Source organism: Miniopterus schreibersii (genome assembly GCF_964146895.1).
Source record: "Miniopterus schreibersii genome assembly, chromosome: 1".
NCBI lineage: Eukaryota > Metazoa > Chordata > Mammalia > Chiroptera > Miniopteridae > Miniopterus > Miniopterus schreibersii.
The window spans coordinates 22145699-22161855 of NC_138101.1; the positions used below are offsets into that span (position 1 = coordinate 22145699).

Consider the following 16157-nt stretch of genomic DNA (forward strand, 5'->3'; position numbering starts at 1 on the left):
CCTTTCTTCTACAACAGAACTTCCATTTTACTATCTTCATGGCAAACAATTATTTTCATTTTGAGGACCTGGACACAAGTCTTTCCATTACTATTTCCTACATGTAAATAATAATTTTCAGTACCTACTTTTGAATTTGATGTGTGACTTCAAAGATGTGTGGAACAAAAGGTTGTACTTTTCAGGATGATAGTGCTTCATTACTTAATTAGCTTTCTTTAGAAGTTTTAACCAAAATAATATTAATATGGGACAAACTCATTTTAGGACTACTTAAAAAAGAAAGCAGGCATCCTGGCTGGTGTTGCTCAGTGGTTAAAGTGTAGGCCCACATACTGAAGGATCTCAAGTTTGATTCCTGGTCAAGGGTACGTCCCTGAGTTTCAGGTTTGCTCCCTGCCCTGGTAGGAGGCACGTGAAGGAGGCAACCAGTCGATGTCTGCCTGTCTGCCTGCCTGTCTCTCCCTCTATCCCTCCATCCTTTCCTTCTACTCGCTCTGAAAGGCAATGGAAAAAATAACCGCAGGTGAGGATTAACCAAAAAAATAAAATAATAAAAAAATAAAATAAAATAAAAAATAAAAAATAAAATAAGTATATATATATTCAAGGTGAAGGCACTGGGGTGGGGTGCTGGGTGGAGGGAGTCAATGAGGGAAAAAGGGGACATCTGTAATACTTTCAACAATTAAGATAAGTTTTAAAAAATAATTCAAAATATGAAATCAGCTCAAGATCAAAACAGGAGCTCCTCAAACATTTCAAACAAAGGCAGAACCACCAAGATGAACATAGTTTTGCATGTAGAATAACTTGCAGGGAAAAATAATCGTTTGAATATGTAAGTTCTGTTATACTATTGTTTTAAAAGGTGTCATTAATACACTACTTATCCCTTCAATTCAGCCATCTAGGCTTTGTGATGGGTTATCCTGAAGGTTAGATATGAGCAGACAAGGACTAACTTTGATCTGTACTTTTCAGTCTTATAAAAAAGACAGTCATTTTTGTAGATATTCAATAAAAATTGAATTAATAGTTTGTTTTGCAACTTATGATATAATTTTAAAAATTTTTTTAAATTGATTTTTTAGAGAGAGAGAGAGAGAAACACTGATTTGTTGTTCTACCCATCCATGCACTAAAGAGTTGATTCTTGTATGTGCCCTGGCCGTGGATCAAAGCCACATGCAACCTTGGCATATAGGGACGACACTCTTACCAACTGAGCTACCTGGTCAGGACTTACGATATAATCTTATGACAAGATAAATAATAAAAAAGCTATGTTCCTAAGGATAAGAAAACTATAAAAGGGAACCAATTTTGTAAAGATTATATTTACCTTAAGTTTATCGTGGGAAGTATATGGAGCTTCTGGAGCATAGATTCGAAAGATGTCAGCCAAACAACATGCTACAAGGAGACGCACATCTTTATTGGGATTCCTGAGGAAAAATTCAGATGCAAGATGCAAGGCCAGTGGGAGATACTGCTGTTTTTCATCTTCTGAGTCCTGATCCATATCCATAAAAGTTTTTACTACCATCTGTAAAAATGTATAAAAGAAAAAATGTAATCAACACCTGACATTCAGAAATTAGTGGAGGATATATATATATTTTTAAATTATCATTACAACACAAATGAATAATCAATTAGTATTAGAACACCACAATCAGTTTTTTGTAAATCTTCAGTTAAGAATTTCGGTAAAGCCCAGCTGGGCGTGGCTCAGGAGCTGAGCATCAACCTAGGATCCAGGAGATCATGGTTCGATTTCCGGTCAGGGCACATTCCCGGGTTGCAGGAGGCAGGCGATGATCAATGACGACTTTCTCATCACTGATGTTTCAACTTTCTCTCCCCCTCTCCCTTCCTCTCTGAAATCAATACAGACATATTAAAAAAAAAAAAAAAAAAGACACGAGCATGAACAAGTTTCAACTTTTGTATTACTCATAGACACATTTATCTGTATTTGTACCAGATTTATGAAGAATATAAGACTCTCATTATTCATTTTATATCTAGCGCAGGTAAAAAGTTTTTGGCCTCATATGCACAACCAAATTCATTTGATATGGAATATCATCAATTATGTTTCTTTTATATTTTATTACTAAAGCTGCCTTGATTTAGGCTCCTTAAAACTGCTATTTTATTCACACTTTAAGAAGTTTCCAATTCACAATAGAAAACCATGTTTAAATATTTTTATGTACTTGTACTTCTTATCAAAAGCTTTAATTATAAAATAACCTCTGTTATTTATGGTTATAAAATTAACAAATACACATTTTAGAATTACTCTAAAATGCAAAAAAAGTATAATTTTTAAAATTTATAATTTCTCAATGTCAGATAATTACTATTTACATTTTTGAGTATGTTATGTTGGTTTGTTTTCTCTGTAAAGATGCAAATAACCACACTATAATTCTTTATTCATTTATCAAATCACAATCATTTCCTTCTGCATTCAAATTTCTTTAAATAAGTCAGACTTTACCAAGCCAGTCACCATTGTCAGACACTGAATTTGTACATCGATTTCTATTTTGCCAAGACTTTTTATCGTGAGCAAGTGTTGAATTTTATTAAATACTTTTTCTGCACTGATTGAAGTGATCATTTTCCTACAAATTCTGTTAATAGAATAAATCCCACTGATTGATTTCCTAATTTTAATCCAAGTTGCATTCCTAAAATAAAGCCAACTAGGTCATAATACTTTTGTGTATTGCTAGGAGTGATCTGCTATTATACAGGGTAGGGCAAAGTAAGTTTACAGTAGTTTATATGGAAAATAATACAATTAATAAATAACAATACAAGAATAAACTGTTTCATGTACTCAAAACTATAAACCAACTTTTGCCCCACCCTGTATTGTTTCAATTTTGGCATTTATATTCATGAGAAATTTACCTGTAACTTCTTAAGACAACCATGTCAATTTTAGCACTGAGGTTATAATGACTTAAAACAAACTGGTAAGTGATTCTTCTTTTTTTTCCATTTTATGAAAAGTTTGTATGACTGGTTTTCTTTTTCTTCCTTAAATATTTAGTGAAGTTCTTTTGATTGAAGAAGGAATCATAATGGAATTTAGAAAATATTCTGAACTGAATGACAATGAAAATATAAACTATCAATACTTGTGGAAGTATTGCAGTTAAAGTTGTACTCACGGGAAATTTATAGCCTTAAGCATATATACTACAAAAGCAGAAGGAATGAAAAATCAGTGAGCTATATTTTCATCTCAAAAAGTTAAGAAAATCACCCAGCTGGGCATGGCTCAGCGGCTGACCATCGACCTAGGATCCAGGAGATCAGGGTTCGATTCCTAGTCAGGGCACATGCCCGATTGCGGGCTACAGCCAATCAATAACTCTCATCATTGATGTTTCTATATCTCTCTCTCCATCTCCTTTCCTCTCTCTGAAATCAATAAAGATATATTAAAAAAAAAAAAAAGTTAAGAAAATAAATTAAATAAAAAGTAGGTAAAATCAAAGGGGGGGAATAAAGAACAGACATCAGTGAAATGGAAAATAAACATACAAAAGAGAAAAACCAACAATGCCAAACACTGACTGTTGAAAACCTATGAAAAAGAGGACATATTATTATACATCCTAATAACAATACATGGGAGGGGGGAGGACCTGTCACATAAGGTAGAATATCTAAAAAATCCTACTTCTACAAAAAGAAACTGAATCTGAAATTAAAAACCTTCCCACAAAGAAATCTCCAATGCCAGAAAACTTCATCAATGAAAAGTCCTAAATAAGACAACCATATATAGATATGTATAGTATTAGCTATTCTGCTCAAAATATCAAGCCCCTCCTTGCTATTCTGCTGTTGCAGCTTCATATCTTAGTTTAGTTACAGTCACACTCTGTGAGAATCTGCTTTTAAAATACAAACATCCCTGTGAGAGTTAATAGTTAGTAAGCCTTATATCTTAGTTATCTATTAACATTTTAGTAGAGATTGTTATATCTAGTTGGAATTAAGAATGATACAGCAGGTAAATTTAGGAATTCTTAGAGAAGTAAAGGAGCATTAAAATGGAAGTTGTGAAGAGATTAAAGATAATCATAACATTCACTTTGGTAGGACTAGCCACTCCACCTGAAACAATCTTATGTAGAACCCTTCTACATAGACATAATTCACCTACCCTCAACCAACAAAACTCATATTCACAGATAAGTAACTAAGACAGTTTAAATCCTCATGCAAGCTGACAAAAGTCAAAGGACAGAGCACACAAACCATAGAGATATTTGGCCTTTATCTTACAGGCATGAAAGAGCCACTGAATTGTTTTAAGCAGTAACATAATATGATCAGATCTGCATTTCATGAAAATTCTTCTTCAGTTAAGAGGTAGCCAATAAAGGAATGCCTCACTCACAAGGTTGATGGATCCATGAAAGCTAAGTCAGCAAGACTTTCAAGTCATTAGACCAACTATTAGATGACTTTCAAGTCATCTAACCAACTATTCTGAAGCAGTCAGAGCAAGTTCAGTGGGAGGTGAGAGATGAAGTGAAATGGGCAAAGTATATACTCCTAAACATCGTAACTAAGGAGTTTAAAAAAAAATTATATTGGATATGGAGTCACAAAAAATGTGTTGTCAGCTGAAAGATGAAAGATATATTTCTCAGTAACAAAATACTCCAAAACAGTAATAAACATTTACTTACCACATAATTTCTATGAAAAAGGATTTGGAGAGTGGCGTAGCTAGGTGGTTTTAGCTAGGAATATCTCATGAGATTGTATCATCAGTCAAGGTTACAGTCACCTGAAGGGCTTGATTTGTTGAATTACGGATGAAATAACTAGTTCAGATAATCTCTACATTTACACTAATCTTTCAACAGCAAAATCCACCTATCCAGGGTAAAAACATGTAAGCTTTGGAGTTCAATAAACCTTACAATTTTCATATTAAGTAGTGGTTTACTCACTAAGTACATACACATGGAATGTCAGAAAAGAATGAGCACTGAAATATTTGCCAAAATACTCCTTTCTAGTATCATATAATTATTTGTAACATAAATTCTTTGATCTAATATACATTTAAGGTGAAATCTGAGAGAAACAAAGCAGGGGCATACTTAATGCCTAATCCATTAGAACTACAAAATTTAAAGTTCTACCTACTACACATTCTAATTTTGGAGTTCAACACATTAGAGCAACTTTTGAACCTAGAGCTCAAAGATCAAGCAACTTACTGACCAAATCAATAATATTATTCCTGTTTTCCTGTTGTACCTAGATTGTAAATTTTTAAAAAGAAAACACCAGTATTCTTAAGAGCCCAGGACTGCTAATTCCAAGTGATTTAGCTTCATACTGAATACAATAATAAAACTTACACTCCACTGTTATCACACCTAGTTTAGGTCCCTCTTATCTCGTACCTGATTTTAGTCTCCTTAATTCTCAAAATCAAAGGCAGAGCTACCAAATAACTCTTAAAATATCTATTTTAAGGTTATCCTAATTCAAACAATGATTTCCCACTGCTCAGTACCTTATGACACTTAAAACAATCAGTTTATAGTTTTATCTTTTATGGGTATATATACGTATATATGTATATACAGGGGGCAAAAGTAGATTTACAGTTGTTTGTAGAATAATACAATAATTAATAAATAATAACACAAGAATACTGTGTTTTACGTACTCACAACTCTAAGCCTACATTTACCTCACCTGTATACATATGTATATATTTATATGTAAATATAAAATGTTATATTAATTTCAACTATCTATCCTTAGAATCTTTACAGATCTCACAGAAAAAAGAACTTAGAGAAAGCTCCAACACTTACTGAAGAAATATGTGAATGTCTTAGAATTGCTTTTACCCCTCATAACACTTTTCACCTCAAACACAGACTTAACTAAAACCTTACTTGTCCTTAAAGTTTTTGCCCAAATTCTACTTTTTAAAAAAATTTATCTTTATTGAAAATATTACAGATGGCCCCCTTTTCTCCCCTCCCACCCTGCTCCCACCCTCTTCTTCTTTTTTTTAAAATTTTAAGTATATCTTTATTGATTTCAGAGAGAAGAAGGGAGAGGGAGAGAAACATAGAAACATCAACGACTCGGCTGCCTCCTGCATGCCTCCAACTGGGGATCGAGCCTGCAACCCAGGCATGTGCCCTGACCAGGAATCAAACCACAATCTCCTGGATCCTAGGTCAACACTCAACCGCCGAGCCACGCCTGGCCAGGCTCCCACCCTCTTCTTGAAGCCCTACTTGCAACTCTAGTCTTAAGGATCACTGACTCCTTTGAACTGAAAACACTGTACCAATTAAAAAGCAATTATCTCAGTGTCTCCTTGCTGTGGTTATTAGTATAAATACCATGTGTCCTCAAGAAGATTGTGATCTCCTAAGGGCCATGGGCCAAGTTGTACATACTATTCTATATTAGTCTTATAAAGTAAGATATAAATGCATAACATATTATGAATGAATGAAATGTTATTAGTTTACTTTTTTACATACTCTGGACTTCTTCAGTGGTTGACCAAGTCTGAGAATAGAAACCCCTCTGAAATTCTGATTTGTTAATAGCTATGCAATAAATATACATTTCAAGACTAAGTGCTAATATTAAGATAAAACAGAAAATTAAAAATAGAATTACCACATGATCTAGCAATTCTACTTCTGGTATTTATCTGAAAATAAAAACACTAACTCAAAAAGATATGTGCATCCTCATGTTCATTACAGCATTATTTACAATAGCCAAGATGTGGAAGCAACATAAGTGTCCACTGACAAATAAATGGATAAATAAATAGTGGTGTGTGTGTATGCACACACTGAATACACACAGACACAGAATATATACACACACACTGAATTATTAGTCAGCTATAAAAAATAATGAAATCTTGCTACTTGAAGTAACATGGATAGACCTTGAGGGCATTATACTAAGTGAAATAAGCCAGACAGAGAAAGACAAATACTATATGACTTTCTTATATGCATTATCTTAAAAACAAAACCAAACACTAAGCTCATAGATGCAGAGAACAGATTGATGTTTGACAGAGGCAGAGGGTGAGGGGTGGGAGAAATGAATGAACTGTTTGTGGGTTGTTTTTTTCCATTTAAATAAACTGAATAATTTATAATTTTCAAAAAAGAAACAAAGAAACCCTGCACCTGAATAGGAGGAACAAACAACAAAGTATCAATATAGCTATTTTATTCCATTTCAACAAATTAAGTTATTCTTTGGGAAAAATTCAATAACCTGTTTTTCTAATAAACCACTAGAGACTACTTGAAGATATAATTTGTTTTGCTACTAACACAGTTAAGTCAAAGTTAGTATTCGTTAATGAAGCAAGGATATTATTTCATATCTAAATTGTATGGTATGGAAAAGTTAGATGCTACACATTCATTATCCTCTCCCTGAACTCCAAACCCAATTCTACCTGAAAGGTTCATTCTATGAGCCCCAAACATTTAATAAGCATATGCTATAAAACTATACTTTTAATAATTCCTGAAAGTTTCTAAATTAGAGGAAATGGTTTACTCCATTTATTTCTACCTTAGAGATAACCAGTATGATTAAGGTTCTAAAAATAACCTGAATACTGGTTACAACAGAGACAGTCATCACAGAAGCTATTTTTAGCTTCAAGGGAAATTTCTAAGGTCCTAAAAATATTATGAGTAGCCTTAAAGCCTTATAAAGTCTAACACTTACATTGAGGCTTCAAAGGTTTTGACTTTTGGTTTTAACATAACCTTACATGTTCTCTATCTTGGGTATTAGTGAGGTAAAAGGACAAAACCAGTGAAGGAAACACAACGTAAACCAATGAATTATTCTACAGTTTGACCCTTATATAATTAAGAAAATTTTCAATTCAGAAACCATATTTTTAATAGGTGAAATATTTATAATAGTGCTTATAGCTATCACTTATTGAGTTCTTTCTGTGTGCCACACATATTTCAAGTAAATTAAATGTACCATTAACTCATCTAATACAATGATTCCTTGTGGGAGGATTATTATCATCCCCATTTAATAGATGAGAAAACTGAAGCTAAGTAGTTTATTCACAGGCATAAAAATTCAAATCCAGACAGTGTGATAATTAACTCTTACTTACTTCTTACCACTCTTAACCTATAGTATATATAGTGCAGTATAGGACAAGTGGTAATGCAAAATGACTAGAGAAAAATAAAAAGAAATATACAGAGCTATATCTTACATAGTACTATAACTTTTAAGTGCTGTAACTATTATAGTGCTATTACTATTAAGTGGTCATGTTACCAGGCCAAATAAAAAAGCCCACCTTTCTCATAATGTAGTTAGGTGAAGACAAAAGTAGAGAATTTAGATAGGAGCACAGAGCAGCTCAATAGATGACTTTAATATATTAATTTAACTAAGTGTTCTAGTTTTCCTTTTCCTTGATAAAAGTGGATCATTTGCCTTACTCTTAAAATGATCAATCGTTATTACTTAAGGTCTTTTTACTAAAAAATGCAATGAAAAGCAGTTGGCTTTTCTTAAGGTTAAATGAATTAGGATTTGGAAGAAAGGAAAAATGGGGTTCAAGCAGACAAGTATATATATGTGGGGGGAAAAACAGATGGAATTAATTACGGTCCAAGCAGTAAGAGCCAGAGGATAAGCAAAAGTAAGTCCAGGGAAATTCCCTAGGGGCAAGATGAAAAGGGGATGGTGGGAAAGAGTATACAGCAGCAGAGAAGTGAAACTGGGCAAAGGTTCCCTAAATCAGTTGCCAGAAAAATACTTCTGCCCAGAATCACTTGAAGACTGCTAGAGAAAGGAAACAACAAAAGCAGGTTCTTTGACATCAACAAAATAAACAAATCTTTAGTTTGACTAAAAAAAAAGAGAGAAGACTCAAATTACCAGATTCTGAAATGAAAGAGGGGATACTACTACTGAACTTATGGAAAAGGATTATAAAGGAAAACTACACACAAAGAAAAGCCCATGCCCAGATTTAATTCAGATTTACTGCTGAATTCTACTGAACACTTCAAGAATACCAATTTTCCCCAAACTCTTCCAAAAATAAAAGGTGGTAAAACACTTCCAATTTGTTCTATGACGTCAGTATTAACCGGTTTCCAAAACTAGACTAAGATATCAGAAGAAAAGAAAATTCTAGACTAATATATCTTATGTATATGTATGCAAAAGCTTCAATAAAATACTAACAAACCAAATCCAGGAGCATACAGAAAGAATTCTATACTATGAACACGTGGGATTTATGTCAAGAATGCAAGGTGGGTTATTTAACATTCGAAAACCAATTAATGTAATACATTATTAATTAAAAAACCCAAAAAACAAAAACAAAAATCACATGATCTTAATGGATGCAGAAAAAGCATTTCACAAAATCCAACACCCTCTGATGATAAAAATACTCAAAAAACTAGGAATAGAAGGGAAATTCCTCAACACGTTCAAGGGCATTTGTGAAAAATCCACAGCCAATATAATACTTGATGGTGGAAAACTGGATGCTTTCCTACTAAGATCAGGAATAAGACAAGGGCATCTGCTTTCGCCACTTCTATTTAATGTTATACCGAAGGTTCTAGCCAGGGCAGTTGGGCATATTAAAGACATAAAAGGCATTCAGATTAGAAAAGAGGTTTATCTCTATTCACAGATTATATGATCTTGCATATAAAAACTCCTCCTAAGAAATCCATTAAACCAATTAGAATTAATAAATATGTTTAGCAAAGTTCCAGGATATAAGATCAATATATAAAACTCAATCAAATTTCTAACTACTTGGAATAAACAATCTGAAAATGAAATTAAGATAACAATTCAAGCCTAGCCAGCTTGGCTCAGGGGTTGAGCATCGACATAGGATCCAGGAGATTTGAGGTTTGATTCCTGGTCAGGGCACATGCCTGGGTTGCGGGCTCGATCCCCAGCAAGGGGCGTGCAGGAGGAAGCTGATGGCAATGATTCTCTCTTATCATTGATGATTCTCTCTCCCCCTCTCCCTTCCTCTCTCTGAAGTTAATAAAAACATATTTAAAAAAATAAAATAAAAAATAAAATCTGCATCCACCTAAAATGAGTAAATTTGGCACTTAGAGCTCCACCTTGGCCAAGCAAGAAAAGTCCAAATTAGGAATATTAAGAGCACAATAAATCTAACTTTGATAAAAAACATAAGCAATATATAAATAATTAACATTTGGGCTTTTCCATACTAAAAAATACAGTACAGGATGCAGGGGGGGATAAATAAGCAGAGCGCAGATGGTTTTTTTAGGGCAGTGAAAGTATTCTGTATGTAATTATTTGTCCAAACCCATAAAATGCACAACATCAAGAATTAACCCAGGTAATCTATGGACTTAGGGTGACTGTGATGTGTCAATGTAGATTCATCATTGGCAACAAAACATACCATTCTAGTGAGTGACTCTCATAATGGGGAGGGCACGCATGTGTGGGGAAAGGGGGTATATGTTTAAAATGTCTATACCTTTCCCTCAAATTTGTTATGAAACTAAAACCACTCTAAAAAGAGTTGTTTTTTAAAAAACACAAAAAACAAATTATGTTTTAAAGGATTACTTAATGACATGGATATACTCATATTGTTCCATGAAAATTAAAATATATTTACACTATAATTAAAATTTTATTTAGTCCTGGCTGGTGTGACTCGGTTGGAGCATCATCCCCTACACTGAAAGGCTGTGGGTTTGATTCCCCATCAGGGCACATACCTGGATTTCATGTTTGATCCCAGTCGGGGTGAGTATGGGAGGCAGCCCATTGATGTTTCTCTCCCCCCGCCCTTCACTTTCTAAACTCAGTAAGCATATCCTTGGGTGAGGATTTAAAGAAAAATTTTTTTAAAAAAGGAATCTAGCCCTAGCGAGTTTGTCTCAGTGGTTAGAGCATTGGCCTGCGGAGTGAAGGGTCCTAGGTTCAGTTCTGGCCAAGGGCATGTACCTTGGCAGCAGGCTCGACCCCGGCCCTGGTCGGGGCACATGCAGGAGGCAACCAATCCATGTGTCTCTCTCATATCGATGTCTGTCTCTCTCTGTCTCTCTCTCTCCCCGCCCTTCTACTCTCTCTGAAAAGCAATGAAAAAATTATCCTCGGGTAAGGATTGAAAAAAAAAAGGAATATAAACTTTGAGTGATGATGATGTGTTAAGATTGGCCCATGGATTGAAAAAAACATAGTACTCTGGTGATGGATGTAACATGTTGGTGAAAGAGGTAGGGCTAGGGAGGAAAGGCAGGGAGTTGTTGGAAACTCTGCACTTCCCACTTAATTTTGCTGTGAACTGCTCTAAAAAATAGCATCTAGTGGATAAAAACAAGCATTAACAATTAAATAATTAAAAAAAGTGTAGAAAAACATAAAGAACAACCGACACAGCAGCAGTGTATATAAGGAGACCACTTTGTTTCTGGAATAAGTTTAAATCATGCTTACACACATCACTCTTCAGCTCAAATGTCTGAGTGATTTTTTTAAAAATTCTAATTCCTTTCTTGTCATTTAAGGACTTAATTATAATTTTTAAAATCAGATAAAATATCAGTTAAAGGATGAGAATTGAATATAGTAGGCCAAATTGCATAGCATTACTCCCAAGAGATCAAAAACCAATTTTATTTTATTACTGCCTGATGATTTTTACTACTTTCTTCAAAACTATTTAGGTAGATGCTTCAAGAAGAAAACCATTTTCTATACTTCTCTCAGAAACAGTAGTCTTCTTATGTACACCAAATCAATCCTTATGACTATCAAATTAAACACTTTTATTCAATGATTTTCTTTTTGCAGATGAAGAATTCACCTCTATGTATAGTAGCTAGATGAAGGTTATTTAATTTAACAAACAACTGAAATTACAGAACAATTATACATGGCCACTGAATTTAATTTTCAAGTATTAACCTTAACAAAATAATCTGGCATCAATTTACTATAAACGTTCACTTAGAAATCCTTCCACAGAAATTCTAGGAAATTTTGGACAAACACACACTGAATATATGTGATAAAAATCCAATTCATATTACAATAATCTAGTATATAAAATTCTACTAATCATGCTTTTAAATTTTACTCATCTGCAGCCTTGACACCTAGAGTCATATGACAAAACTCTTCAGACAGTATCATTTTCAAATGGATTACTGTTCAACAAAGGTGCTATTTGGTCTGGACAAGAGGATAGAAAGACTCCACAAACTGATCACAAAGAAAGGGTGGTATTCATGTACTTAAGAAATTGCTTGGTCAGGCTTAGACACACCACTCTTCAGCTCGAACGCCTGAGATATTTTTTTTTTAATTGAAATTTCTTCCTTTGACATTTAAAGACTTTAACAATTTCATAGGTACTATCCTCTTTTTCCTCCCAAACTATTCTCTTTTAAGATGTTTTAGCAAAACTGTTCTACTCATTTTATTCAAACACAACAAGCTGCTATTTATCTGTATGGTATGTTTTACCGCCTATTTGCCTACCAAAGTCTGAGCCTTCAAATCCCAGTCCAACTGTCACCTTCTCCATGAAACTTTTGACCATCAAAATTCTTAGTATTTCTTTATTCAAAGAAACATATGCAATCCTAGCATATGATTGGCATTTAACTTATAAAATATATGATAATCTTGAATATTCTTCATATAACTGGAAATCCATTTCAGGGCTACTCTATTATAAATTCAGTTTCTCCAAATGGACCAATGCTATTTAAAAGTTGGATTTATCGGATCAATCACAGTGTTCCTACTTTGGTAGAGTTTTAAATGTGTGATTTTAATGATAATTTTATAACATGAAAAACAACAAATACATATTATGGCAGTTCCCAACTTTTAAACAATCACATAATATTAAAAAAAAATGATATATTTGTGACCCCCAAAGGCTGAGGGTCTCTATATTTAGGCACACCTATAACTATGTAGAATTACACCAGTTGGGAGGCTCTGCTTTAATGTAAAAGACCAAATGCCAACAGTAAGGAAAAGAAATTCCTTTGTTATGTTTGTGTTTGTCTTCCTGTTGAAACTGTTATCTAGAAATGTCTTGATTTGTTGTCTTCAAAAAATAAAAACTTGGTAGTTTTTTTATATAATGTATAAACTCCACTCATTTTCTCTTTCTGACTGAGGAATTCAACTAGACATACTTCCATGTGCCAACAATCTCAGCAAAGTGGTGTTTAACTTAATTAACTCTGAAAACAGAAGCTAATAGAAACAAAATTCATTGATGTCCTTAAATCTGTTTTCCTCGTGCAGCACCAGTCAGTTTATCTTTGGATATCTACAGATTTCTGATATAGGGAAAATAAATCACGTACTGGCGTTCTATATACCAATGTGGTTTATTTCATATATTATTTTTAATTAGTCCTCACCTAATTTCTATTTAATTAAAGGTCTTTTTTTTTAATCCTCATCTGAGGACATTTTTTCCATTGCTTTTCAGAGAGAGTGGAAGGAGAGAGAAAGAGAAACACAGATGTGAGAGAGACACATCAACTGGCTGCTTCCTGTACACAGCCCCCGACCAGGGCCGGGGACCAAGCATGCAACAGAGGTATATGCCCTTGACTGGAATTGAACCCAAGACACTCTTTAGTCTGAGGGCCGATGGTCTAACCACTCGAGCCAAATCAGCTGGGCTTAATTCAAGGTCTTGAATTAAGACCTAAATGAGGGTCCAGTCGGGTGTGGGTCAGCGGCTGAGCATCGACCTAGGATCCAGGAGATCGGGGTTCAATTCCCGGTCAGGGCACATGCCCGGGTTGCGGGCTAAGCAGCCGATCAATGACTCTCATCATTGATGTTTCTATCTCTCTCTCCCGCTCCTTTCCTCTCTCTGAAATCAATAAAGATATGTTTAAAAAAAAAAGACCTAAATGAGGTTTGACGATTTCATTATCTGTTACTAATAATTTGTCTCCATCTAGACCCCCTCATTTCATTAAACAAACTTAAAAAAGTCACTCAATTTCCTTTGAATTTTTAGGGAAGTCTAACAGAGTTTTTACACCTCTAAACTTCAGTGTGATACATTTATTTAATCATTCTCATAAAGAATTTCTCTTGATTTCCAACATATTAACTTGCAAATTTGAAAGCCAATTTAAAAGTATTATTTAATAATACATTATTGAGAGGCTGGACATTCTTATACTTGCTGGGGAAATCACTAAATGGTACAACTCCAATGGAGGGGGAATTTGGCCACCTCTAACAAAATCACTCGTATTTACCTTTTCACCCAACAATTCCACTCCTAGACATTTACCCTAAAGATACAGCTCCACAAATACAAAACAACATGGGAAAGAGGTTAATCACTTTAGCATTATTTATAATAGCAAAACATTAGAAACAATCTTAAACGAAACAATGAGAGACTAGTTAAATAAGTTACTACTATGGCACATCTATACATGGAATACTATAAAACCATAAAAAAGAGATTTCCAGATATGAAGTGATTTCCAAGATATATTAAGTGAAGAAAGCAAAGTGCAAGAGAATACATACAGTAGTCTATCTTCTGAGTAAGAAGGGAGATAACACAGAAAGGATAAACCAAAAACTAATGAAAATGATTATCTATAGTAGCTGGTAGGTGGAAACTGAGTGGAAGAGATAAGATGGGAGTAAGACATCTGAAAACTGTAAGTTTGACTCTTGAACCATAAAAAATTAAAAAGAATGGACAAGTGCCCAGCCAGCGTGGCTTAGCAGTTGAGCACCGACCTATGATCCAGGAGATGGAGGTTTGATTCCCAATCAGGGCACACGCCTGGGTTTCGAGCTCAATTCCCAGCAGGGGGCATGCAGAAGGCAGCCAATCAATGACTCTCTCATCATTGATGTTTCTATCTCTCTTTCCCTCTCCCTTCCTCTCTCTGAAATCAATATATTTTTTTTTAAAAAAAGAATGGACAAGTAATCCGTAACACTGAATACAAATATTCCTACAACTCAACAACAAAATAACCTGATTTAAAAATGAACAAAGGACTTCAATAAACATTTCTCCAAAAGATACACAAATAGCCAACATGCATAAAAAGATGCTCAACATTAATCATAAGGAAAATTCAAATCAAACCCACAATGAGATATCACCTCACACCCGTTAGAACAGCCATTATCAAAAACAGAAAATAACAAGCATTGGTGAGGATATGAAGAAAAATGAATCCTTGTGCACTGGTGGGAATATAAAATGATGCAACCACTATGGGAAACAGTATGTGGGGTGGTGTAATATAATCTGTAAAGAAATATATATTTGGTCTTCGTCCATAATTCCTGGCTCACAGCTCTAGGAACTCTTGGAACTCCCTAAGTGTTGAGGGTGAAAAAAGGTTATCTTTCATTATGTTAATGAGGTGACTTTTGGAAAGTAGCCAAAGATGAAGGCTAGTTGGTACTAGAGCCAATCATGTGATGAGAGGGTTGTAATGTTCAGTCCCATCCACCCCCACCTTCAGGGAGGGGAGAGAGGCCATAGGTTGAATTAATCATCAATGGTCAATGATTTAATCAATCATGACTATGTAGCAAAGCCTCCATAAAAACTCAGGAGAATGGGGTTCAGAGAGCTTTCGGGGTGGTGAACACATTGGAGATTCAAGGAGAATGGTGTCCCTGGAGAAGGCATAAAGTTCCATACCCCTTCCCACATACCTTGCCCTATGCATCTCTTCCATCTAGCTGCTCCTGAGTTATATCCTTTTACAATAAACCAGTGATCTGGTAAGTAACTTTCTCTGAGCCATTCTAGAAACTTAACTGAACCCAAGGAGGGGGTTGTGGGAACCACGGATTTATAGCTAGTTGGTCAGAAGCACAGATGACAACCTGGAATTGAAAGTGGAACTCAGCTGGGGGGGGAAAGGGGCTGGAACCTCCAATCTGTGGCCAGTCTGTTGAAACGACAGGTCAACTAGGCTTGAGTCTCACATCTAAAGTGTGTGTTTGCGGAAGGGGAGAGTCTTGTAGGACTGAACCCTTAACCTGTGGAGTTT

At 34.7% G+C, this 16157-nt stretch overlaps 1 protein-coding gene across 3 annotated transcripts in view; it reads right to left on the reverse strand.

Annotated features, from left to right (window-relative positions):
• The window catches only part of PDS5A (PDS5 cohesin associated factor A), a 93068-nt gene that overhangs the window by 58757 nt on the left and 18154 nt on the right, over window positions 1-16157 (reverse strand). For all 3 annotated transcript variants that reach the window (XM_081146406.1, XM_081146407.1, XM_081146408.1), the window contains exon 3: window positions 1346-1549. In XM_081146406.1, coding sequence (XP_081002532.1) covers window positions 1346-1549 — 204 coding nt within the window. The remainder of the gene's footprint in view (window positions 1-1345; window positions 1550-16157) is intronic.